Raw genomic sequence first — 26,882 nt, 5'->3', positions numbered from 1 at the left:
CTCAGCGGAAAACAAACTGTGGCTATTCAATGCGGATAGCTAATGATCTCTGATGAACATTTCATGAGAGGCAGAAGTGATGTCTTCATTTCAACAGTAGGAATTTGGTTCAGGCTGCTGCATTTATTCCAGAGTCTTTATATCAATTCCTCAGAGCTCATTTAAAGTAAATCTCATCTTGTGTAATATATATTATGGTCTTTGTGGTGTCATCTAAGCTCCAGTGCATTAAATCATAGATGCCATTGATTGCCAATTCTGTGTGTTTTTATCGTAAAAATCAAAACGGCATCATCGTTCTTGCAAATCAAAAAATAGTTTTGGCATGCACAGTGCACGAATTTGACCCCCCCCCTCCCCCCAAATTATTCACAACCATAAGTCTATCTTACATGCAATGAATCAAAGTAACATAGCAGATTGCCATGAAATTTAGGGAACACAATGAAACACCTTTTATTTTTAACTCCGCAGCTTTTCGCTTGTTCCAGCCAAATGCCAATTTGTCATTCAAGCACTAAAATACTTTATCTCCTACTCGTAATAAACATGATGCCATTGTAAACGTGGAAACGCTGTAGCAGTCTACACTCACACAGAGGCCATAAAAAGCAAAAGCACACAGAAACAGTGTAGCCAAATGTGTTTTTAGATCCAGGTTACATAATTTATGAACTGCTTAGTCATATTCATGCTACTAATAAAATTGGAACTGAATAACCATTAGCTTCAAAAAAAAGATGTTGTACTCAGAATTTACAATTAAACTGTTTATTGAGTCGGTATTAGGGGCTTCTGAATAGTTTTGCTACTCTCAGGACTTTACTGTGGTATTTGTAATTGAATGTGTACTGTAGAAACCAGAAATGTGATGAAGTGAAGTGGTATGTGGACCAGCCTGGGTGCTGGTGTGCTCTCTCTCTGAGGGCTGTGATAAAGGCAGTGTCTATTAAATGATCTGAAATAATGAAAACACTGAGTTAGTTCCAACAGAGTCCCTTAATGCATCAACTCACACTCAAGTAGCCACTGTAACCTTCAACGAAGTAGAAGAACCTGACTATGGTGCAGACCTTGAAGCTCAAAACCATTTTCAGAAACGATCAAAAAATCAAAAGCCACTCAGAGAGTGTATGCAGATCAGCTTCCACTGAAAAGCAACATGTGCAGCATTGTTATTCACAACGACGCTCATAGTTTGATATGAAACGTTACACTTAAGTCAAAACCTGTGAGCTCCCGCCTGTGCTCTCAACAGTAAGCTGCATAAGATGATAAATGTTTGTCTATAAATGAAAGGTATTGTTAGCAATGATGGCAATTAAAATTTTTTATTCGGGTTTTTATGTCTGAAACCTAAGCACTGATGTACAATAGACTCCTCGACTAACTCGCTCTCAACTGACTCTGCCAGCACCGAGGTCCGTCGCTGCGGATTTACATGCAGACGGTTTGTTTTTTGTTTTTTTTACCTGGAGTGAAGAACTCAGGGGTTAAATGACTGATGACTGACCATTTTTATCAAGGGAAAATGTCCAACACTACTTCGTGCTCATTAATGCTTGCCCCCCCCTTTAGAGCAGCTTCTGCACTGGCAGGAAAGGAGGTCTTAAAGTTAAAATATCGGGAAACTAAAAGCAGCTGTTGCCATGAGAAACAGAACATCACTAGTGTGCTGAAGCCTTTGCTCAGTGAATGAAGGGTCATGGCCTCTTACTGCGAATGAACACCGGCTACATTTTAATGTTTTATTGCTTCCCTTTCAGAATATTGATATCATGAGCTGGAATTATCTGAAATGTCTTTGATTAGAGTGTATAAACTATAATATGTTTAAAAATTCAGCTAGATTACATTACTTTTGTTTAATCTCCATGTTCTGCTACTCCACTTCGTAATAAAAATAACTAAAGATTAATCTGTAAAGGCGCTTAAGTAGAGTTGCTATTATTCAGTATCTCATCAACTTAGATTTAGCAGATTTACACCATGTAAATAGATTTACATGGTGGGACGTGTGAATTTAACCAGTTAGCTCCTGTTAATCTACTGAAAAATTATCAAAAATAAAAGGGTCTGTTTATTTGGGGTTTTTAAGTAATGTCCCAAAAGTTAAAGTGCAAGACACAGTGCTAAAAGAGATAAAGAGATCATGATTATTTAATTTCATTTACTGGAACATCATGTTTTATAAAGAGACTCGGCTAATATAAATCAGGTTGTCCACCTCCTCCATAAAACGGAATAATCGCTTAAAATGAATACAGACTTTTTCCAACTTATTTTTAGCAACACGTGTTTCCCACAAATCATTTTCATTATGATATTATGTTTGTGGCAGTTGTCTTGTTGGCACATATTCACAGTAGCTCTCATTAACCAACTGGTCGGACGTAATCTCAATCTTGTGGTAGGTGAAGGCTAGTGTAGCATGCAGGGCAAATAAAGGGGTTTGTTCTCCATCTGGACAGGAACATCTTTGGGGATATACTGAGCCATGGAGACCAAATGGGTTTTGCATGTAAAGGGACCACACAATGTTTCGGAATGAATTCATTATCCTGCAAGAAGTATGCTCCTCCACTTCATGTGGTAGAGTCCAGGCAAAAGGTTTATGCCATTTTTAAATACCTCACATTCTAACACAGAAATATGGCATAATTGTGGAATAAAACATATTTTAATGCAGAAAAAAGTGCGCCCTCAAATAAAAATTACCCTTGTTGTTTCATGCAGCCAGAATCCCAATACATAACCAGAAACACAGATGACATCATATTCAAAACCAAAAACAGGCTGAAGCTTTTCTTTTCAGTAATAGGGTGATTTGTTAAGATTAACAAATAGTATTTTCCAAGTTGTGTGATAATTATAATGCTGATATCAAATTTTTCTATGATAACAAAAAATAAATTACAAATCAGTTTTTTTGCAATAAATATACAACAAAACCATGTTGTTGTTTTTTTTTAACAAGGCATATGTTTTCTCCTGCATTGGTTTGTTTTTCTGTTGGTTTGTCACAGGGGCGGCAGTGGCTCAACGGGCTGGGAAGCAGATAAGTCCACCAGTTCACCGGTTCGAGTGTGGGCTGGTGGCTGGAGGACTGCGGAGGTGCTCTTGAACACGGCACCCCCCCCCCCCCCCCCAACTGCTCCAGGTGCATATATCCATGTATGTGGCTGCTTCAAGGAACCCGTGCACTCGGGTGTAAATTACATTTTGTTGTATGTTTGCAGCACGACTTCTGTTAGCAAGATAACTCTTAAAAGGTTTGGGTGGCTCTTGATGAAATTTTGAGGAACAGTTGATGAAATTTTGGTGATGTCCCAGAATAGACACAGCCATGTAGGGTGAACTCAAAGTTCAGACATTATCATAGGCATCATTGTCATCCTCCCCTCTGGTTTGCTTGCATATCTTTTGTGTTTTTGCGTTTGTAAGCAGGATCAAGTATGGCTTGACTGCCTTGAATGCTGGCCGCCTGTTTCCATCAATGTCTCCTAATTTGATGTCATCATATTAAGCTTGGTTTTAAATAGGTGCAGTGCACGTCAATAACTCCTCTCACTGCAAAACACACCCCAAGTCTAGCTAACTGATTTATTCCCAACACATCTTTGTGAGCGGCACAAAACCTTCATGTCTGCCCCGAGGCATGTTTTACTGTGGAACAGCTGCCATGATTTTTAAGTGTGCCCACATACAAGAACATGAACTGTCTCCATTTAAATGTGCAACATGTACTGACAAAACTGCAATGGACAACATGTACTTTTCACTATCTAAATTTTACTTGAGTCTGAAGTGAAGCTTCCCAATTTATGTTGAAGTATCACATGTATCCAAATCATTAACTTCACCTTCTACTACATGAAGAATTTTTTTTAAATGCATAATCGCTACTAAATGGCAGGGGCACAACGATTTATTGGTGTTGATTTTATAACAAGTTAACCTGGATTATGTTCACTGCGCCGTGTCAGTCTTGACTGTGTGTGGGATGAGATTTGCTCATGGCAGTAAATCTGGGAGACAAAAGCAGCTAGATTCTCGTTTAATTGGATCTGGGGATAATGCAATACATACACAGTTCCTTGAAAAATGATCTACATTGCATGGTAAAGATCAAGTCTGTAAAATCGGATGCACTGCAATCAAACCATGAGTTGTGTAAGTGTTCAATCGCTGTTCAGCAGCAGGTATGTAGGATGGATTTATGATGAATAATAATGAAGCGTAGTGAGTCATAGTGCTTGTGTGAAGTGAAAACAACCAAACCCACGCACAGCTCTCGATGCAATGAATGCAGCCAGCATAATTTCCTATTCCTCTCCAAGGAAGCCTTCTGAATCCACCTCAGTCGGTCTATTTATGGCAGCACCGTTTCATCTCTGCGCTGATGGAGCTATTAGATACGGAACACGCCTAAAGAATCTTAACCTGCTTGCTGACACATTTAAATGCTAAAACATTCGATTATATACAATTGTTATGATATGATTCAATTTGGTAAAAACAATTCACAACATGATACTCTCAATGTATTTATTTTTTGATTACGTTACTCATTTCTTTAAAGGTTGTAAGCAGGAGGGATGAGCTTGAATTTGACTGTCAAGACATGCCATTGGAATCAGTTGGCACATTGCATGACCTGTGGCTCATGCAAACAATCCACTGACTAGAGGACCATTAAAGTCTGTTTGCTCACGTATGAAAATGCTTTTTCAATACATATAAAATATGCAGTGCCTTAAGAACATTTATATCGAACTACCCGTTACATGTGAATTGGGTGGGCTTTGTTAGTGGGATTCTTTAGTGAGACTGAAAGTTTAGATTTTCAATTTAGAAACATGGTACTGCAAAAAACAATGGTCATGTATTATTTGGTTACAGATTATACAATAAACCAGTGCAAGTCTCTGACAGTAGATGTGACTCTTTAATATTCTCTGATGCTTATTCTTATTTATGGCTGCGACACAGTGTTCAATGATAACAGCGATTTGTCTTTATGTAAGAGTGTTTGCTTTTTGCGAAACATTGGAAATAGTAAGAGATACAAAATATTTTTTTTAAATTAATTAAAGGTTGGAAAATCAGCAACAGCATAACATAAAAAGAGAATGCTCGATCTACTCTCTCTATATTCAAGGTGTTTTTCTACTACACATATATATATATATTTATAGCTCGCTACATAGTAGTCTGATTCACCACAGACTGTAAACAGAAACCAGCACCAACTAGGTTTAACTCCTCCTGGTTATTCACCATGAAGAAAAGTCAAATTAAAATAAAGTTTTATAACATAAACTTTTGCAAATCCATTTGTAGAGCAGTCATCTACAGTGGGTCAATTATTTGCTCTTGAGACCCCGTAGCTCTTTCATAATGAACCCAAAATTGCTCCATTGGTGTGCGAGTGTTCACGTCTCCTAATTAGTAAGTGGCACCTTGCATTGTGCAAATACCACCACTGTACAAATGTTTGTGATTGGTCAGCGAGACTAGAAAGGTGCTGTAGATGTACAGTCCATTTACCACTTAGAAAAGCATGATTCTGGAAATTTAGATTTAATATCTATGCTTTCCACCCTCTGTATATTAATATTGTACATATTCCCTCACAAACCAGTAGATTAATTACTATATTAAACAAAGTAAAGGCATCCATCAACCAGAATCCAGCTAAAGAGACTACTCAATCCTCTCCCATTGACAGCAAAAAAAAATGTATTGCCTCTTATTTTGTAATTATTAAGACTGAAATGCCCCCCCCCCCCCCCCACACACACACACAATTTAAATATTTACTTTAACATTTACTGCTATTTATTTAATAGAAATAAGATAGGACAGATCAACAATGCGACACCATAACAAGAAATCGACATTCATTGTCTCTGTTAATAGAGAATCTTTTTCAGAAGACCTCATACATTTCAGAGAGAGGATACTTAACAAGGATGTTTAAACGTGACATGGATATTTTATATTTTTCATTTTTGTGATGTATGTTTGAGTCTTAGATAAAGCTCGCTTTCACGATTTTCTTCTAAAAATGAATATACCACAATTACGAAGCTGTGATGGTTTGTTTTCACTCACCAGCTGGACATCTGCAGCAGGCTGTTCCATTGGAGCGTGTCAGGCAGGTGGAGTTGTTCATGCAGGGATTGTGGAGGGGGTCGCAGGGGTCATAAGGCTGGTTGCACAAGGGGCCACTGAAGAAGGGAGGACAGGTGCAGGAAAACTCCCCTGGTATGTCTGACTCCTGACACTGAGCTCCATGTAGACAGGGCCCAGAATCACATTCATTCACATCCTCTGCACAGTTCACACCTATCCATCCTGGTGAGCACAAACACCTTGGATCCACCAGAAAGGAGGAGATGATAGTGGAGGAAGAAGAAGAAGGCTTTATTTGTATCACTGTTAATGGGATGGAGTGTCCAGAAAAGAGCTATATAAAACCAACACATTATTATTATTATTATTATCATTTTTGGAAGTTATTAAAATGAATCCTAAATAAATAAAAATAAATAAATAAAAGTTATCACAAATAATTTGAATGAGTGAAAAGGTCTCTATGCAACATTGCAAAAAATCAATGGGGGGGCTAAGAGAAACAGGGTATCTGTTCTTAAGGCTAGTGCATATTCCACTTGGTGGCAGTGATTACCAGAGCACCACCATCTACTACACCTTGCATTCGTTCTCAGCCTCCAACCTTTCTTCCTGGAGCAGTTTTATGCCTCCCAAGCGAGAACGAGGGCATTAACTGAGGCAGATAGACCAGCCTTTTCCTCCAATGAGTCACGGATCCCCTGAAACCTTTTCATGCTGTGAGGCATCGATTGACTCATTTGTTTTACCTGCCATCTGCAATTCATTATCTCCGCTGCCAGTGGAAGGACACATGGCTATATCTGAACAGCTTCTTGTTCTGCATTTATTTTGTGACTGATGCGCCTCGTGAGGACGGCACCCTCGAGCCGGCTCACACACCTACTTGTAGCTGTTAAGAAGGTCTGTGCAGGTGGCGTTGTTTTTGCAAGGCTCTGACAAACATTCATCAATTTCTTGTTGGCAGAACTTCCCCTCCCAGCCGGCGTGACACACACACTCATAACTCTGCAATACCAAAAGGAAATGCTGGATTATCATTTAACAAATACTGCCTATCCTGTACTTTATATATATATATATATATATATATTTACACACACACAGGGTTTCTAATTAATTAAAATGCTGTGGAACTATTTGAGCGTGTTCTTACTTTGCTTTCAAATCTTTACTTAACAGACAGCGCAATCAAATTTCTTTAAATATCATAGTCAAAACTCCCACTCAAAAAATATATTTCCTGTGAAATCTGTTTAACCCTCTAAATTTTCACATCCCTGCCGTGCAAATGTATTCCTTTCACCATCCACACACCAGGTTTAATGTTTCCACTTACACACACACACATATACAAGCATATTTTGTGTGGAAATGAGTTTTACAGGTAATCAAACAGGTGAAGTCTGATTTAGAGGTTTCAGACTACCTTTCTCTAGTCAATGGACATGCTGTTATTACGGAACATTCAGGGATAGATTTAAACGGTTGTACATACTGTACACCCTGAACATTATTTTAATTTCTTCTATTAATACATAAGAAATGTAAATGCCTTCCATCTGCACCATCATAATTAATATCGGCAGTGCAGATGAATGCCTTATTGTTTGTTACTCTCCATGGTACCAGATTCATTTAAATTGCTTTTTGCATACAGGATGAAGGTGGTCATAGGGTCAAGGTTTTTATCAGGAGACCATACCGCTTTCGGACTAAAGGTATTGGGTGCTGCTAGTTGAATGCATGCTCATCTGTATTTCATACAGTGCAGAATAGCCTTTAAACTTTGCTATAGTTCGTACACTATGGGTCCTATGGCGTGGAGGAGAAAACGGCGTCATCTCATGATAAATTAGATACCTTCAGGAGACTCCTATTCCATACCCCTGGCAATACAACATAATCTCATTTTTGCTGCTAAGTCACCTTCAGGGACTGTAATTCTCCAAAATAAGACACAACTCTGTGGGACACGGTGTTCAGAGACAGGAACAGCTGCACCGTGAACAAGACTATGTGAAGCAGTTTCCAAAAAGTGTTTGACTAATGAGTTGATACAAATTATTTAATACTGGACTGGGGAACAGCGTGACTGGAAAAATACTGGTTGAAATGCTATTACATTCCTACTCCAGATAAACTACTCCAAATTTAACAGACAAAGTGACTTTGATCAAGAAGGTTATCCCAGTAATAAAATTACTCTGAAAGATTGAATCAAGAATTCTACTCTGAGATGTTTTCCAGAAACCACACAATAAAAAGAAAATCAACATTTGTCTGTCATATAATTCTAAAATGTGATACAGCGTGCTGTCTCATTTACCTCAAGCTGTACCTTCAAATAAAATAACAGTTAAAAAACATGTCTGCTGTCAACACATTAAAATGTGACATTTTTGCTTTAAAACCTCAGTTTATTGTGTAACGATCTGCGATCTACTGTCAACCACTTTTGACAAAAGCTTCTTTCTTTAAAACGTGACTTAGCTTTGTTGGTTCATTTTGAATGGTATCGTGAAAGTTCTTTTTTTGTGTGTAAAAAAAAGGTATCTGTACTTACCAGATGCAGGTCCTTACATTCTGAGTTGGTGCTACATAAACTGGTCATGCAGTCATCAATATCATGCTCACATCTAGGCCCAACATAACCAGGATTGCAAAGGCAGTAAAATCCATCTACAACTGGAAGAACATCAGTCGGACAGTTACATCGGCTTACATCATAAATTAAGACACTTTACCACAGTAAGTCCTATTAATATACCTCATGTCTACACAGGTACCTTCTCATTACGAACATAAGGTACAATCACCCACTGTGATATAATTTTTTTAATGCACACCACCATTAAATATATACCTCCTGCTATTTAACTCCAAGCTGCTGTTGCTAGAGCAACACAACAGTTTAACTCCCTCCTTATCAGACTGATGGAGCTTGACACCAACCTTTTTTAAATTAACCCGTCTCCAGCGACCATTCAGTCCTCTTTACACTACTTCGTTCATCCCCTGTCTGCACTTATCCCACGCACTCATTTCCAATGAAGGCCTGAAAGCTGGGCCACCACTCACAAAATACTTTCAACACACTGAATGGGGGGGCAACAGCAAGAGACAGACCGTTTCAGTACCATTCTTGATTCAGATGTTACAAATGTACCAATTTCTTCCATCAGATGTTACAATATAGCATATCTCATAATCCATTCCTTCCATCCTTTAATTATTAATGATGTTAAAGTGGGATGCATCGTTCTGTTTCTCCAGCACAACGCTGGTGTACAGTGACAGAGGTAATTGCAGGAGTGAATTTATTACTTCCCCAGTCAGGGTCCCAGGATTCTTCATTATCCTAAAGATTTACCACGTAATCTATGCTGTCACTCTGTCTTGGTGCGTGTAGCTGCTATTACTCTCATTAAATGCTTTAGGTCCTGGGTGGCAGCAGCATTACTCATCGCAGCCGCTGAAGCTATGCAGGGCTCTCCCCCTGGTGACTGGCTGGCTGCTCCCGAGTGCTAGCCAATAGATCCTGGAGGCTTGCCTCACTAACTCGGGGTGGACTGGCTGCACTCAAGATCAGTCAAGACAGCTGGCCGGCCAGCTGAAGAATAGGAAACTCTTCGATGGTGATCCGCTGCCAATAATGTCCTATTTGAAATGACACTGGCACAATATATATATATTTATTTATTTCACCATAAATGCATTGCAATCAATGGTTGCAAAAAATAATTAACTCTCAGACTATTATTTTGATCAATGAGTTTTATAATCACTTGTGCTAGAGATGGAATACACAGAGGTAAAATCAGTGGAAGAAAAAAAAAAAGTGCCTCAATCCTTCATCGCATTAATTTTGTCATTTATCATTGATTATTAAAATTATGGCATTGATCTTTAATTGATTTCCTTGAAGCAGTTATGCTCAGTAACTAATTAAGCTTTTCGCAGCAGTTAATGACCTGCATTCTGTCATCAGATGGAATAAATCCACTCTCATTAGCTGTAACGGTGACCCGGTTAAAAATTATCTGTCAGACGCTAAGAGAGCAAAACCAAATTTTACAAAGTCACTACATGAGTGTGCACGGAGGTTTGCTTCTGTCTCCAGTGCCTGTCATTAAGCAACCTGGCAGGATGTGGATGCTGGCTGTGCCTTACCATCATCACAGAAGCCGTGAAAACAGGGGCTGGAACTGCACTCATCCACATTGATTTCACAGCGGGGCCCAGTAAAGCCTCGGTGACAGTGACAGCGGAAACCCAAAGGGAAATGGTCCTGATCCAACTCCTCCACACACACTGCACCATTCTCGCATGGATTGCTGGCCTCACAAGGTAAGAACTCACAATTAGGACCTGGGATGAGGCAAAGAGGCACAAGTTGGAGGACCATCCAATTAACCCAATCCATGTAGAAATGCAATGGAAAATATTAACATGACTTAAATAAACTACTAAAGTAGTGGTAAAACACGTATAAAAATAGCACACAAACTGAGTGCAAAGGAAAACAGTCCAATACAAAAAGTCTTGAAGCCTTTCCATCATCCGCTGATGATAGTAGTAGTAGTAGTAGTAGTTCAATGCATGCTTAAATAAATATAAACATGCTGTCACTTATGGAGTCACTTTTGCTGAGCTTCTCCATGTGGTCGTTTCTTTTTTTAATACACTTAATAAGATATTACCAAAGAAATGAACCCAAATAACAAAACTTTTTCAAAAAAATTATCCCATCAAATACATTTTCAATAACAAACACTGTAGACACATTTTAACAATTGCAATTGCATTGACAATGCAAATGGGAGAGCAGTCAAAAATATTTAAATGCATGTAAAACCAGCAGAAAATCAAAATGAGTCCAAGAAAATTCAAATTCACAAAAATATGACTAAGTTGAACGATAATGCTCAGAGTGGAACTCACTTAAGACCAGGCAACTGTTAATGTCCACTGCATAAGAAGAGGTTTCCGCTTAAAGCTCGGTGAGTATATTCACATTGATTTCAAAAACTAATGAGAAACGACACTAATATGAACTCCAACTCAGTCCAAGTGTGTCTGCGGCTTTCATTGCTGTTTAATATGAAAATAATTCTACTGCAAATATTTCAGTATTATTAAACTTGTATAGACAATTTGTATTCTTTGAAGACCCATGGCTACAATACAGTAAGTCTGAACAGCTATGGAGAAATAACATAGTATGTAAGTGTGCATGTCATGACTCCTGCCAAGACTTACGGTAGGTTTATTTTTTTTATCCTATCCATTCTAATGTTTTCTGTACACCCCCTTCACCTGCATTGCCTCAGCCACCTGATATCTCCCAGCTCAGTCTCAAATCTACAGATACTCTGCTCAGCCTTTATTTCTCGGACGGATTGTTAGCATCAAACCTACTTTCCAGCATTCCTGTACTGATTCCGCCTAATTTCTGGATTCTGCCTTTTTGCCTGCTCCATATTAGATTTGTCTGCCTGTTTGGACTGGTTACCTGGTTTTCACTCTCCTGTTATGCTTCTGGGTTCCCCCGTCATTTCCGTGACAGTGTATGAAATCACAGAGTTCAAAGAGCAGCATTGCTTCTCAGTTATATGATCAATAACGGATATGGTGATAAATGAGTCAAATAGCAATCAGGTACAAATCAATGTTTCTGCTTTAATGTTTTACACAGCAGTGGACACAGGGATATTTGTTTTCCTATATCAAAACCTCAAAACAGAGTATTTTGAGGTGATTGAAGGTTGTTATGGCACTCAAGGTTATTTCCATACATGTAGGATGCTGTTCTCATTCGCTTCAATAATGGCAGAAAAGCCAATTATCTCAGTCCACCTGTATTAAGGTAATGCGCAGTTGCTTTTAAAGCAACCACATCGGGTTGTATCAATTACCATGCTGTATTGCAGCAAATATGTTGTGTGGGTCATCACGTGTGCCATTCTTCTCCATCTTCATGTGGCAGAATGACACACATTAGTCCTTTGAATGACGGAAGACTTTCATTTCATTCTCATCAGGGCTGTGAATCTTTCTCCTTACACCATCAATGAGTCTTTGAAGTGCATTTTTTTCCTTTTTTTCTTCAATGTGCGTGTTTCAGGAGTCACTTCCTCCCAGCCACTCTGCTGTAAAGCCTAGAAGTACTTATCTAACTGTTGTCCTTCCAGAAGGATCTAATAGTCATTAGATCTGTCAGAATGTTCTTTGGGTTTTGACCGAGGTCCTTCCTGACTGCCTGCTTTGTTAGGATGAGTGTTTCTAGGAAGACTTTGGCAAGATGGGCAACCCCTCATTTATTAATGACCAGTTGAGCAGCCAATCACAAGTGGCTGTTGGTACATCTACATATGGGTGACTACATTTATTTTCACCAGTATGTGTACAGCAGTGTATTTACTGCTTAGCTTCTTTTTCTGATTAGACTGCTGTTTTTCCCATGTAAACCTGGGGCTTACTGACTGCCGTCTGTCAAAAGCTTCTCTTTCACAATCTGCTTCATTGTCTCAGTGCGTTCCGCTGTGAGCAGAGTGCTGGTTCGGTTAATCAAAGTGCGAAGAAGATTGGATGGAACAGAGCTTGGCATATTAGGAAGAAAGACAGAAATATGCCTTTCTATATTGTTAGATGTAGTGCTTAAACTGCTAACAAATACCGGTATAAATTTTTTAAATTGTATTTTTTTTCAGGTTAACGACCTTTGTCAAAGATCACATAGATCTAACTACAGTCTACGTGTGTTTATACAATATAAATAGTCAAAGAATACATACTGTAATGTATTCATTGGTGTGCACAAAGACTGTCAGCAAAAATGAAGGCACATCAATAATATAAAGGCATAAAATATATAATAATATATTAACTTGGATTAACAGGTGATTGCGCTGCAACATGTGATTATGAAAAACAGATCAGTATTTTGGCAACAATCATATTTCATTAAATCGGGTCTCAGCTCCTCATCATCCCCTTTTTGAAATAAAATAACAGAATTTCTTTTCAGTCATCTTTTTTGCTGTCCCGTTTAATTGAAACGATAGTGCTCTACAGTAACACTTCTGTATCTCTCGCTACAATACTTGTGTGCTTAAAGACTGCATCCCACTAATTAATCACTTCTTCTTTACTAAGCACGTGCAGGGAATGGAGATGTACTAATTTTGTTGAGACATGTGACAAGACAGGTGAAAATAACCGGATGTGAAGTTAATTAGCGTTGCTTTTTTTGTCCCCGCTCCCTCATTGCTTATTACCTTTAAATGGAATCACACACTGGCAGAAGTAATTACCAGGCTGGTCAATGCAAGCGGCTCCATTCTTGCAGGGAGACGAAGAACACTCATCAATGTCAAGTTCACACTTTCTACCTTTGACAGGGGAAAAAAACAACAGCACAGATTGATGAATATGTTAATGTCAAAGGGTCACTGACATTAAGTTTGAAAACTCCACTGCATTCAGTCGTTTAACTGCAGAATCAATATTGGTGCTGCAAGTTTTCCGACAGGCCTATTAACACCGCTTTAGAACATTTGAATGTATAAGATAAGCTGCATCAACCTGAAAATATTGGGTCAGGGATTTCATGCAAAATCATGCTTTTTGGGAGATTGTGATCCTAAAACAATAAGAATGGATGATGGGAAAGAAGCACTGTAGAGCTGATATAGTTATAAAACCTGAGCGGGTTCCCCATGGTGCAGAAACAAGGTATAAAACAGCAAAGGATATCTTCACAGTAAGACCTCCACTTCAGATATGATTTCCAAACATTCAAACAGCTTCCCTATCCCATTTGATTCACAGGAATACAAAAAAAAAAAAACATCCAATGGCACAGCCAGTTTTCTCATTCTTGTGCACTGTGAATCCTGCTCTGTGGGAGTTATTAGCAATTATTAGGAAACCGTTACTGTGTTTGATCTTTGCAGATGGAAATAAATCATCTTTGTTTTAGTCCAGGGCCTTTAATCATCTTTGTACTTTTAATGGTTGGCATCCCAGCACCACATGTAGAGAAATGTTTCAATAATAATTATACTGGGCTTCAAAATGTTTGTCAAAAAACAGTTAGTGCATGGCTGCTGCCTTCATCTCAGACAAAATGTACCTGCTTTAAATGCAATATTTTTCTTCTCATCGAAGATGTTCAAATATTTTGGATATATTAAAAAAGATGAATGAATGAATGAATACAAATACAAATGAAACAAATTACAAAACAAACGTGGCCATTTGTATTAAGCAGGCAGTGGTGGGACTGCCATGTGGTGCACTGCTACTTGCAGGGATGTAGAATTAGTTATAAACAAGTTTAAATATTTAAACGGCTCGAGCTGGCAGGGAAAACAACCTGTATATTATATGCAATGAAATACAGTAGCCTCCCAATACCTCTGGTAACTCAATATTTCCATATTCCAGAATAGCATAGGGTGGGTTCATATCAGTTCCCCATTAAGTATGCATTGTGTGTGCCTGAATATGGTACAATACAATACCCCTCAATTAAATACATGAACCGCATTTACAAACGTGTAAATCCAGACATACACACACATCTGTAGCCATTAAGAAGATCTACACAGGTAGCATTGTGCAGGCAAGGTGAGGATATGCACTCATCCGCATTGACTTCACAGTAGTCCCCTGTAAAATCACAACACGTTTGTTTATGCGCAGTTTTCCATGATTCATCAATACACACATGCACATATATATGCTAAGTAATGCTGGCTATTTGGTCAGCACATTAAATTTAGAATAAGAATAAATCCTGACAAACTTTTTAATATACTTTGATGTGTAGATTACATAGAGGTTACAACATATTGTGAATATGATTTTTTTTAATGCATCAGCTGCAAACTCAGCACAAACTAGGTACAGTATGTACTGTCTGTACCTATTGGATTTTTTATTTTATACCTCAAATAATTACAGATCATCGCCTAGCAGAAAAGATGCTCTCCTCACATTCAAATCTCTATAACCCTTGTATGAGTGTGTTTATCTCGTGTGAAATGCCAAAGAGGTAGAGGCATTTGAAATACAGGAGCATTCTTGGTGAAACAGTGGACCATTTGTTGCTGCTCTTGTTACACTATAAATTATAGAGCATCTTTTATAATAACGTAATCTTCCAATGGCCTGAAGGCTTGGTATGAGTAAAGTGTTGACTCAGTGAAGTTGTCTTAGAGATGCCGTCAACACCTAAGCTGTCTAAAGTAGAATAATTCTAATTCTAAAAGACTTTGGGGCATTCAAAGAATTTTATGAATTAACACATTTGCAGATTTTTTTGTTTTAACAGATTTTACAGATGACAATTAAATTGAAATGAAATCCATCCATTTTGTTGCAGATGAGGCGACCTCAATCATCTCATCTACGGCCGCTTTATCTGCCTTGCGTATCACGGGTGTGGCTGGAGTCTATGCCAGCTCACTCCAGACGAGTTGCCAGCGAATCGTGGGGCATGAAATGAAATGTTATTAGGATTATTACTCGTACTTTTTTGGAACAGAGAACAAATTACTCATTTAAGAATATAGCTTAGTAATATAAAGATTGGTATTTTCCAATCATTAAGTGTCATTCACTCTTACTATTTTAGAGCATCATTTAAATCATATGGGTGGGTCATAATGCAAAATCTATCAGCCGAACATGTGTCTGATTTAATTCATTTTTAATCAGATATGACTAAAATTGACTTTCTCTGCACGATTTGGTGTCTCTGCGAGTCAGATGACAACGATGTAAAACTCTGTACCTGCGATTCCTGGTGGACACCGGCAGCCGAAGGAGTTGAGCTCATCAATGCATGAGCCTCCATTTCGACAAGGCTGACTTAGACATTCATTCACCTCAATCTCACACTTATTTCCTGAAGAGGCATGAAAAAAATAGGAGGGGCACATTGAAACAATGCTCCTGTGTATAACAAGCTTCTATACCGTGCAAATAATTCTCACTTACCAATAAACCCAGGTGAGCAAAAGCAACTGTAACCATTGAGAGCATCTATACAAATGCTCAGGACTCCACATGGCTGGTCTTCACACTCATCATTGTTTGTCTCACAAAACTGGCCTGTTAAACCTGGAGAAATGAAACCAAATGTTCTCTTGGATTTATTTGTTTCATGAGACCGTTTTAAAATGCTGCCACAAGATCTGCAATACTGATCAAATTTTTAGTCATAAATCATTATTGTTACAGAGCAATATAGCAGTTATTGGGTTAGCTGGGAATTGGGTTCGCGTTTTGGGTTTTTGTTTTTAATCAGGGCTGCACAATAACACTTAATAACATGATCGAATTGTTAAGAGTGATGCTCCAGTAAAGCAATGAAATCTTTTAATAAATTAAAAATACAGAACACAAAAGCCTCATATGAATATCATGCAATATTTCAATAATACATTAATAACCAGGCATGTATTTTTAGTTATTTGACTGTCACTCCTCATTTCTTTATTTTTTAAAGGTGCCTTAATTATCTGTAAAGCAAGTGAACAAGGAATATAATTATTTTCTCTTTAATATTAGGTATTCTCTGTAACATATAAGTAAACTAGAAAAGCACTCATTCCCCTCCTAATTGGATTTACACCGTCCACATGGTGATCTGCATCAAAAGGTTCTCAATTGTTCTTGGCGTCTTTATACACAAACCATGAAAAATAAAATTTAACCAGAGTTGATGTGTATTTTTGTAACTGATTTTTGAATCCGTAAATGGAGTTTTCAATGCTAAAATTTATTTTTTCCTAACTTTATTCTGGATCCGATCCGGATAAATTTTGGTGGTGAGACTGTGTCAAATTCCATAAACGTCGGTCAATAATCAACGCAAGATATTGATGAACAACTTTTGAAACCCCATTAACTGCAATGTTAAAAAATTATTCAAAGTGATCCAGAATCCAGGATCTCTGTTGGATAGTCACCAAATGTAATCATCTGTTCCTGGTAACATTCTCAACATTCCCAGGAAATTTCATCCAGATCCGTCCAGAACATTTTGAGTTATCTTGCTAACAGATGAACTGACAGACAGACAGACAGACGCCGGTGATTACATAACGTAAATATTATCAAATCAGAATATGATGTTCTGATAAACTGCCAATAGCAAACCTTTGAATCATAAATGCGTAAACTGCTATCATGAGCATCGTTGCTTCTTTGAAGTACGCTCACGACCCGATGAACTGCACCCTGCCTCACACCTCCATAAGGCTTTTACATGTTGTTGCTTGAGGCCAAAGAGATTAGGCTCCTGCAGAGAAAGGAAGCTGAACAAGAGATGCCTCAAACTGGGAGTGTGTCTTCTATCTGCATGATGCATTCTCAGATCTTCCTACATTTGAAACAAGCCTCTCAGAGATTATGCACCTGCCTGGCAAGCAATCACACTTGAACCCTCCTGATAGATCCACACACAGTGATCCATGTTGACACAGGCCTTCGACACACTGGTTCATAAGTGTTTTGCAGTGCAGCCTGGCATACCCATGTTGACACACACATCTATAAGTATTTGGCAGCTCTTCAGAGAGAAGCGTTGCCTCGGGGTCACAAGGATTTGACAGACATTGCTTCACAGATGGGGGAGCAATCATTGCCGGGGTATCCTGTATAGGATCAAAGACGTGATTTGTATGTTGTGCTGCATACAGTGTACTCTGCCTGCCCACCCAAAGAGCGCAAAATCTCAGAGCACAAACCTCCACCAAGCAGCTCAATCCCCACATTATTGGATTTACACCAAAAATTCTAGTCTCATTTTTATTTAATTTACACTTTTAGATTCAGCGGCCATAAAACATACCTTTTGTCATGGTGTCACGTTATGTGTAAACCTCGCATCTGAGTTTCCCGTCTCTAACATCCATTTTTTCTTCTTATTTCCGATCAGGTGGCATGACCAACGAGGCCCACCTGACTGCCGTCTCGACTCATCACTGCACCCCATATCTGGCCGTTCTCCGGTCGGCTCCTTGCCAGATGATCTCATCACATCGTGTATGCAGTCAGGCCATCTCCTTCGTGCTGCTGTGTTTCCCCGGATGATTGGTATCACATTGTTTTTGGCCTTTGCCAGATTGTCCATACTCGCATGTGAAAGTATTTTGGTACTTTATTTTGGCTGTATTTCTGCGTTTCTCCAGTTTTCGTTACCAGCCCACTAGTGATGTTATTATTATCCTGGTTTTAGGCTGTGGTTTTTGTTGTTTCTAGTTCTGTACAAAAAACCTCTGTGTTTTTGTGTTCCCCTGCCTTACGCCATACCCATCATTGTATCTTTCCCATTCAGCTTACTGTGCATTCTGACTTTTGTCAGTAAATTATCATTAAGCTGTTCTTCGTGTCTCGTCTCTGTATTTGGGATCCACACTCCCGGTTCAATCGTAACGCCTTTAGCAATTGAGTTCACATTGATATCATTAGTTCAGTAGTTATTCATAACTTCCCTGGCAGCGGTAACGGGTATCTAACTTGTATTATTTCTTGGCTGAGCAACAGGCCTTTCGTCCAAAGTTTTTGCTTATGTTATGAGGAATACAATACAATTTGCAGCAATTCTTCACTTAGACATTGATATTACTGGAATTATTAGGAGTAAGATATAATAATTTAAAAAATGCATTTGACTAAGGTAATTGATGGCTGGCCACATGTTTCAGATAAAAAGGACTGTTAATTATTGTATATTTATTTATGTATTTATTTACGTAGTCACTATTGCAAATTGTTAAACTGTTCATAAGGATATTTATTACTAATATTATGACTACATGGGTGTCAGCTTATCTACCTAGACAGCTGAAAGAATTTGAAAGTACCCCTCCCTGCCAAGCGATCGCCCAGCATTCTTCCTGTGATTCCCTCTTCATTAGCTCCTGCTGATTCCACCAGAACATTGCGGCCACCTGCAGTTTCTGGATCAGACTGACACTGTCATGCTAAACACCTGACCAATCACAGGAACATCCTCTCTGGCAGACTCTCCCTTATGATGGACCAGTGAAGGAGGTGTGGCATTGGCTGCCAGCAGGCTTCTCAGCTGCACAGCTCCTTGTCCTCTGCACACGCACACCGATGTCCCATGGTTCAACCAAACTTTGCTTGGAACTGCCAGTTAGTTGCTCATTGAACCTCTGTTACTGGTTAGCCAACACCCACTCCTTACACTCAAGTCATCTTCCTAGCCAAAAGGCAGACACTTTAACATGTGTCAGATCCTGCTTACAGCCAACCTGCAGTCTCCTCTCTCGTGTTCTGCAGCCAGTCAGTCAAGATTTCTTGAGCTACAGCATTGCCTCAGTTCTTTATCAGATGCAGCTGTTCTCTGTATCTGCTGAGCTGCAGAAATATTCTTCCCCATTGCCACAGTGATCCACTGAGCCTGGCTGCAGCGCACACTGAGCTGAGCTATTATGACATTATTTATTCTGCATTATCATTATTTTTATATTTTTGCTCACAATTAGCCTATATCGTCACTTTTTGGAACATGTTGGTCTCTTCAGCCATTGAGACACTGTGCCTCGATGTGACCAGCTGTAACATCATCCCCTTCCTTGGATAAATAGTTCTATCTAAAACAAAATGTGTAATTCTATGAACGCATCTCTGCTTGATACCTGGAGGACAAATGCAATGTATCTCTCCGGTTCCGTTCTGAGAGCAGGTTCCTCCATTCTTGCAGAATTCAACAGCTGATGCGCATGTAGATGCAGTAATGGAGCAATTCTTACCTGAAAGGTCAAAGAAATAACCCTAATTAAGCAGCACAAACTCAGAGGAAAAGGTCACCAGCACAATGACACATATCACACAAATGAGCTTGACCATAGAGAGAGACAAGCATTAACCAGTGTGATATGAGGTATGCATGCATTTTCTAATGGGGCCAGTAAAAATGAAACCACAGCTGCCACTTATTTTTTACCATGAAGTCTCTATTAGAGTTTCTCCCCACAGTGAAATTAACTTTTAATTTATTTAGTCCAGCTTTCTGTCAGCTTAAACTTTCACAGGGCAAAAATATGCCATAATTAAAGAAAATAAAACATTAAATCGCCATAAGACCTTATGATGATATTCAGCTTCTACAAGGGGAGGAAAAAGAGCTATGTTTATATTCAGTCACCTGCAGTCAATAATTGGTGAATGAGTTCATACATGAGGCAATGGGACCGCTTTGACGGTTATCACTGCTGAAGAGTCATCAATCTTTGCTGTTTTCATTAAAGTCTAAAGTATGAAAATGATGATAGAGATAACTCACCGGCAAAGCCCGAAGGACAGATGCACTCATAGTCTGCAACCAGGTCAATACATGTGGAATTATTGGCACAGTATCCATCGGCACATTCATCATAGTTGATTTCACAGTTCAACCCCCGAAACCCTGGAATAAAGAAAGAAAGAGAATATGTGATCAGTGATTGTGTTAAAATGTCAGTAAGTGCTACATGCGAAAGGACAGGAATTACTAGCAAATTGTAGGCAAAAGCAATTTCTGTAATTTCTTTTGAGTTTTACACAATGATGTGATGTGATTTACCCATAATGTACAACAATTTGCACTTGTGAAAGATCTATACATTTAAAACTAGATCAACGCTCAGAGAGCACAGACCTCCGCCGAGCAGCTCATTCCCCTCCTAATTGGATTTACACCATCACCATGGTGATCTAGATCATCATCAAAAGATTCTAAATTATTCTTGGTATCTTTATACACCAACCATAAAAAGTAAAAGTTAAACGGAGTTGACGTTTATTTTTAACTGATTTTTGAATCCGTAAAAGGAGTTTTCAATGTTAAAATGTAATATTTTTTCCTAACGCCATTCTGGATCCGATCCAGAATCGAGGATCTCTGCTGGGTCATCACCAAAATGTAATCATCTGTTCCTGTAACATTCCCAACATTTCCTGAAAATGTAATTGAGATCCATCCCGAACCTTTAGAGTTATGGTACTATCATTCTGTGTACCGTCCGCCTCGCCTCGGAGGATGTAAAAACACTTTTTTTTGAGGCAAGAATTGAAAGTGAGTACTGTCAATTTCTGACATTTTAGTTCCCATTAAATGTATTCCACAGCATGGTCACACTACAAAATGACTATCATTAGCACTGTCACATACCGCAGCGACAGGAAGGCCATGACTAATGCTTGGCTATCAGGACCATTTGTGCAGGTCAAGTTCTCATCATTTCTCAAACTGACCATGGAACCAATTTCCAGCTCTCTCCGTATCATAAAATTTGACAATTATCCCGACTTCATTAAAAATGGATAACAGGCTTCACCTGCAATCAAGGTTTAAGCAGAGGTACATCTCACCGGTAAGATGTCAACTGGACCAAGAAATTATTGGAAAACTAGCTAGGATTTATTCCCTCTTACTCCACGGGTGCAAGTGGTGATTTGGATGAAATGATCTTATGTGATCGGACAAATTTAAGCAAATATTATCTAATAGGAATTTTTGCTGCAAGCCATGAAAGATGATGTGCCAAGAAGCTAGTAGCATCATGAGTGAAAATCATTATTTATTTCATAGCCAAATTAGTAGAAAACACTCCAACAACAAATTCAGAAATCGTTCCTATTCTTGGGCTAAAGTTGTGCTAATCATCAAAATCAACTCCCTGGTAAAGGAAAAATCCTTCGAATGGGTCACCTTGTCGGCTGCACAGACACCAAGATCAATTCAATTGAAGATTAATTTCAAAATGTAGCATTGTAGACAGTCCCATTGCATGTTTTTGTTCAGGACATATTGCATCAACCCAAGGCTGCAAGGGTGAAAATATTTTTTTGCTTTTTGCATGAGTGATAGTTGATAGAGTTGATAGAGCTATTTTGTGGAATATTTCATTCCTTTATCTTATATTTTCCAATTACAATTAAAGGTTTAACTACAGATAATTTAATATTATGTTTTCAATTATTTTACTTATTGCATTAAAAAAATAATTCATTATTTCCTTTGTTTTGAAAGCCATAAATGCATGCGCACAAACTCATGATTGTTGTTATTTTTTTCTTTAATTCAATAGGATATTGGTTCCAGTTTACTTTGATCATATCCTCCAACAGGACACTTTTGTTTACACAAGTATCTGTTGGTTTGCAGGATTGCACATAATTTAGAGGGATTTCATAAGATGTGGTAGGAGGGTTTGGCCTGTGCCAGGGAATCAACTATTTGTTTTAATGTTTACTATTTGTTCATCTATTTTGTTTCCACTTCCATGAACATATTGGGATTTCAGCTTTTTTATCACATTTGAGAAATGATTGGAATTTGTATTAGAATTTACTGTAATACTAGAATTAGTAATTACAGAAATAACTTTTTCAATCTGTTTTTCATATTTCATATTTCTTGTTACTTTAACAACACTGAAAATGGAACAGAAAGAACTGGAAGATGGGTTTGGCTAGTTGATATAATTTGATTATCATTTTAAGTGGTAGGTGCTGTGGAAATAATCCTGTATTTTCCTCTCCATTTGATAATTTTTCATTTGGAGGAAGAAAGTTAACACCAAACAGAATGGAATATTCTGTGTTCTTTTTTCATTGAAAACAAGGTGACTGGTTGCCACTTTAATTTAACAGACATCTGAATAATAATGTAAGGAGATCAAATTGATTATCAACTCACCTTCTCTGCAGAAGCATTTATAGAGGTCAATGTCGTCCTCACAAATACCACCATTCTGGCATGGCTTTGACTCACACTCATTGAGATTTACTTCACAGAATGACCCTCCAAACCCTGAATCATATACATGAAAAACAGAACAAACACAAAACAAACAAGAAACACTGACTGGAATTATCTTGCCTGATCTCATTCCTCAGCCAATTAGGATCAGCATGACTGTTCCACAAACAAAAGCTGGCTTTTTCAAAGCCTGTATCGATCGAAAAGCTTGTTGAGCTCATACAGACTCAGCTTACCGTACTTGATCCTTTAATCGTGTTTAATAAGAGCCAGTCATTACGCTTCTGATTTATTATATTAAACAAGCCAAATCCATGTGATTCTGTTCGATCAAAGAGAATTCATACACAAAGGGATCCACACGAAACAAATAACAAGCATCAGTGCACATGTGTAAACACATTCACAACCACACACACACACTCTCACTGCTGCTAATGAGGAGAAAAATGACAGTGTGTCAAGTACAGTGCTGCTGGTGTTACGGAGAATGTCCGTGGGTTAACCTCACACTAACTGTACTGTGGATGTTCTTCTCACAGTCAGATATAAGCCATGCATCCCGAGATGCTCTTCATGGTCAGACATTGGTAAAAAATTATTAGAGAAACCACAGTCAGAACAATTTCCTCCAAAATAACACTGTAATATTACACGAAAAGTACAAGATGCTGCTTTATTTCAAAGGAATAAAAGCTTTTAGAGCTCACACAAACTACAAACTAAAATAAGATTCAAAAGAAGTAAATACACGTTGCTGCCTCAAAAACACAATTATTGCCCTGCAAAGTTTGACATTTAAGGAAAGTTTAGTCACATAAAATCTGAAAAAGTATTTCAACCTTTAGGAAGTGCTTCCTTTTCTGATGCATGTGAAACAGAAAATACAGCAGCCAAAATCCAATTTTGAGTTCATCCAAAATCTGCTGTTTGAGCATATGACTTCACGCGAGCGCTCAATATCAAGAGGCTGACTGAAAGGGTTCTGTAGCACAGCACGGAAGACATGAATCACATTTTCGGGAGCAGAGACCAACTTGAAACATCTACACAAGACAGAATCTCACAGTTTGCCCTTGAGAAGTGATCTGAGGAGAGCAGCTCACCGCAGGTTGCTTTCATTTACATAAGAAATCACTCACAATCCTTCACTTTGACATCTGCCGAGCATAAGTGCAACAGGAGTAATGGAGTTACGGTTATTGATTGGGTTGCATGGACTTCTGTGTAATAGTCATTCATTTCAAAAGAGACAGCAGTGTCAACTGAATTATGATTGGCTTGGCATGGGAAAAATCAAAACTTCACCCAGGAATAAGCAGCATGACATCTTATTCCTGTGCTCGCAGTATTATCCTGGTACTACATATCCCTGACTTTCTATGCCATCCATGTCACTTCTGGCAGCTGCTGTGACAATGTCATCTTCATGGATGCGATTCAAAAAGGCATGACTGACACAAACAGAGTCAGGTGGGGTTTTTTTGGCAGAAGCTGACACATGAATATTAATAAATAAAAGCAATAGTAAAATAATGTGATGATTACGAAGATGGGAAAAGTATTATCCACTAGTTTTGGAACTATAGGAAGCTAGGAATCTTGCACAGCCTCGATCAGATATAAAATATATATTGTGTGTATATTTATTTATATGCAGTCTCTCCATGAACTGACTGAATATCTGAATGACAGATATAACACTCCTGCTGACCTCTTTCACATGTGCAAGAAACACTCTGTCCACCCTTGGTCTCGACACATATTAAAGTGTGATCACTGCATATCCCAAATGAGCAAAGGTCAATATCCACCGAGCAATCTTTCCCCTTGAATCCTGCAAAGGACAGAGAGTTAACAAAGGAGACCGAGATTTCAGCCGAACACTGGGAAATAAGGACTGAATTTATACAACAGTAACACACATTGCACAACTCATATTTATGGCCTTTATGTTTTATTGGGTAAAGACGCCTTTTCTTTGGTGGATTAATGGAGGTATTGATTTTCCCTTTTGCAATCTACCTGCTATGCGGTATGCTAATTGGGGGAATCATTGACCCACCGACCAAAGTGATCTATATCCCATTTATCTGCCACACCAAATGCATGTCTGCATGTCACCGATAGATACCCATGCCAATAACTATTGTTATAAGTAAACCACAGACTGGTGTGACTGATACTCATTACACGTGTTTGTGCAAATAAAGATGATGTGAAAGGAGAAACCAGAAATAGAATACTGTGTGTTTTTATCACACCACTGGGCCTATTTGGCTGATGAAAACATTGACACCTTTTGCATTTATTTGTTTCCTTCACAAAGCCTGAGGGATTCACGTTATGGAGCAAAAAAAAGAAAAATGTTCTAAAAGTTATAATCATGCTAACCAGAAATCTTTTGAAACCAGGAGCCCATAAATAGGATGAAAGCAAAGGAGTGGGACATATTTCAAACATCACGACTGAATGAAAATCCTGTTGAAAGCGGTAAAGTTCATACTGTAACTTTACATGAACACTATCTATCTACATGTCCGATGACCTTCCAACTACCCTTTTCTCATCATATTATGTATTGCCTTGACTAGTTAATGGGCAGATATTCCCTCCAACAGAGTGTTTCAGAAGTGTTTAATAACCAGTTGTGCGTGCAATTCACCCTGAGGGTAATGTTGCATGAAGGAATGTCACATTTACAGTGTCACCATCTCTGAATGGGACTCCCTGCACTACCTGACAGCTAGTAGTGGCTCAGGCCAACTGTGCTACAGGACAAAAGTCCCCAAAAAAGAAAAGATATTCACTTTATCTCAAAATGCACAGTAGTAACAAAGTGTTTTGTTGAATGCATCAAGTTGTCATGTGCTCCTTTTCAGTGGTCACTGATCACAAGCCTGGGTCATAACTATTTATTGGCTCAGAGAACATCATCATCAACAAATTTAACTATTTCTCATCATCACCATCCTCATTGCTCCAGTGAGCTGAAAAAAAACTGAAACTCATGTTTTCCGATCACCAAATTCTGCTTCATAAATAAAATAAGAGATTTCTATGGATTTATAGGATTCTAAAACTCTCAGTCACAGAGTTGATGTTTATAGCCATGGGCTGCTTGTAAGTTGGCGCAGAGGATAAATACAATGTAGCCTTTGCAAGAACAACTCAACATTTTCATTGATTCGTAAATTCAGGTCATGAACATGTACACCTAATACATTTTCCAGCAACTTAAGTATTTGCTGAACTGTCTCAAATTCTCTCTAACTGTTACCTCATCTTTGCTAAATTTAAGGTATGGATAAATTATTTCGATGAGCCACAGTAAAGGTTAAGTGACTATCCAATGTCAAATCACCTGCCACTCTGAGATCTGATTAATTCAATCGTGAAAAAAGTAACACCGTGGCCAGTAAGCAGCATGATTTCCAATCCGTATACTTTTTGTTGCAAATAGAGATGCAGATTTAATATTTCTTCCAATAAAACAAAACAAATTTAGAGGCGTTTCCAATTTTGGCTATCCCTAAGAGTTTTGTGTATTTCTTATTTTGTTGCAGTTATTATACCGGCAATAACAATGCAAAATGCAACATAAAATGCAGTAAATTGACATACTGTTCTGTATGTGCAACGAGGAATCGTGGCAAAATGAGTCTAAGAGTGGAAAATAGTGACAGTCTTTTCAGTGCTGTTCTAGTCATCTTATTTATTCTATGTTTTTATTTTTTTATATATAAATATATTTGTGGGCAGACGCATGCAAACCTGACAAGCCATTTATCTAACCGAATTTCTAAAAAGATAAAGTAATCAAAAACACCTGTCTATATATCTGTCAATGAAATCAAAACAGAAATGGAAGCTTTAGCGACACATCAGTGTTCTGGTTTTTGCTCAAATCAGATTTGAGCAAAAACCAGAAAAACAATATGTCCAGATTATTTAC

At 38.3% G+C, this 26,882-nt stretch overlaps 1 protein-coding gene across 1 annotated transcript in view; it reads right to left on the bottom strand.

Annotated features, from left to right (window-relative positions):
• Nucleotides 1-26,882, bottom strand: part of LOC137912988 (protein eyes shut homolog) — a 113,658-nt gene that overhangs the window by 66,149 nt on the left and 20,627 nt on the right. Inside the window, exons 12-23 of the mRNA XM_068757121.1 lie at nucleotides 24,642-24,764; nucleotides 22,865-22,978; nucleotides 20,468-20,590; nucleotides 19,821-19,934; nucleotides 16,147-16,269; nucleotides 15,941-16,054; nucleotides 14,701-14,814; nucleotides 13,419-13,532; nucleotides 10,312-10,509; nucleotides 8,705-8,826; nucleotides 7,025-7,146; nucleotides 6,118-6,377 (exon numbers count right to left, since the gene is read on the bottom strand). Coding sequence (XP_068613222.1) covers nucleotides 6,118-6,377; nucleotides 7,025-7,146; nucleotides 8,705-8,826; nucleotides 10,312-10,509; nucleotides 13,419-13,532; nucleotides 14,701-14,814; nucleotides 15,941-16,054; nucleotides 16,147-16,269; nucleotides 19,821-19,934; nucleotides 20,468-20,590; nucleotides 22,865-22,978; nucleotides 24,642-24,764 — 1,641 coding nt within the window. The remainder of the gene's footprint in view (nucleotides 1-6,117; nucleotides 6,378-7,024; nucleotides 7,147-8,704; nucleotides 8,827-10,311; nucleotides 10,510-13,418; nucleotides 13,533-14,700; nucleotides 14,815-15,940; nucleotides 16,055-16,146; nucleotides 16,270-19,820; nucleotides 19,935-20,467; nucleotides 20,591-22,864; nucleotides 22,979-24,641; nucleotides 24,765-26,882) is intronic.

The sequence above is a fragment of the Brachionichthys hirsutus genome, unplaced genomic scaffold (assembly GCF_040956055.1).
Source record: "Brachionichthys hirsutus isolate HB-005 unplaced genomic scaffold, CSIRO-AGI_Bhir_v1 contig_796, whole genome shotgun sequence".
Lineage (NCBI taxonomy): Eukaryota > Metazoa > Chordata > Actinopteri > Lophiiformes > Brachionichthyidae > Brachionichthys > Brachionichthys hirsutus.
Note: the sequence above shows the minus strand (reverse complement) of the source record. Positions and strands in the feature narration are given on the sequence as shown.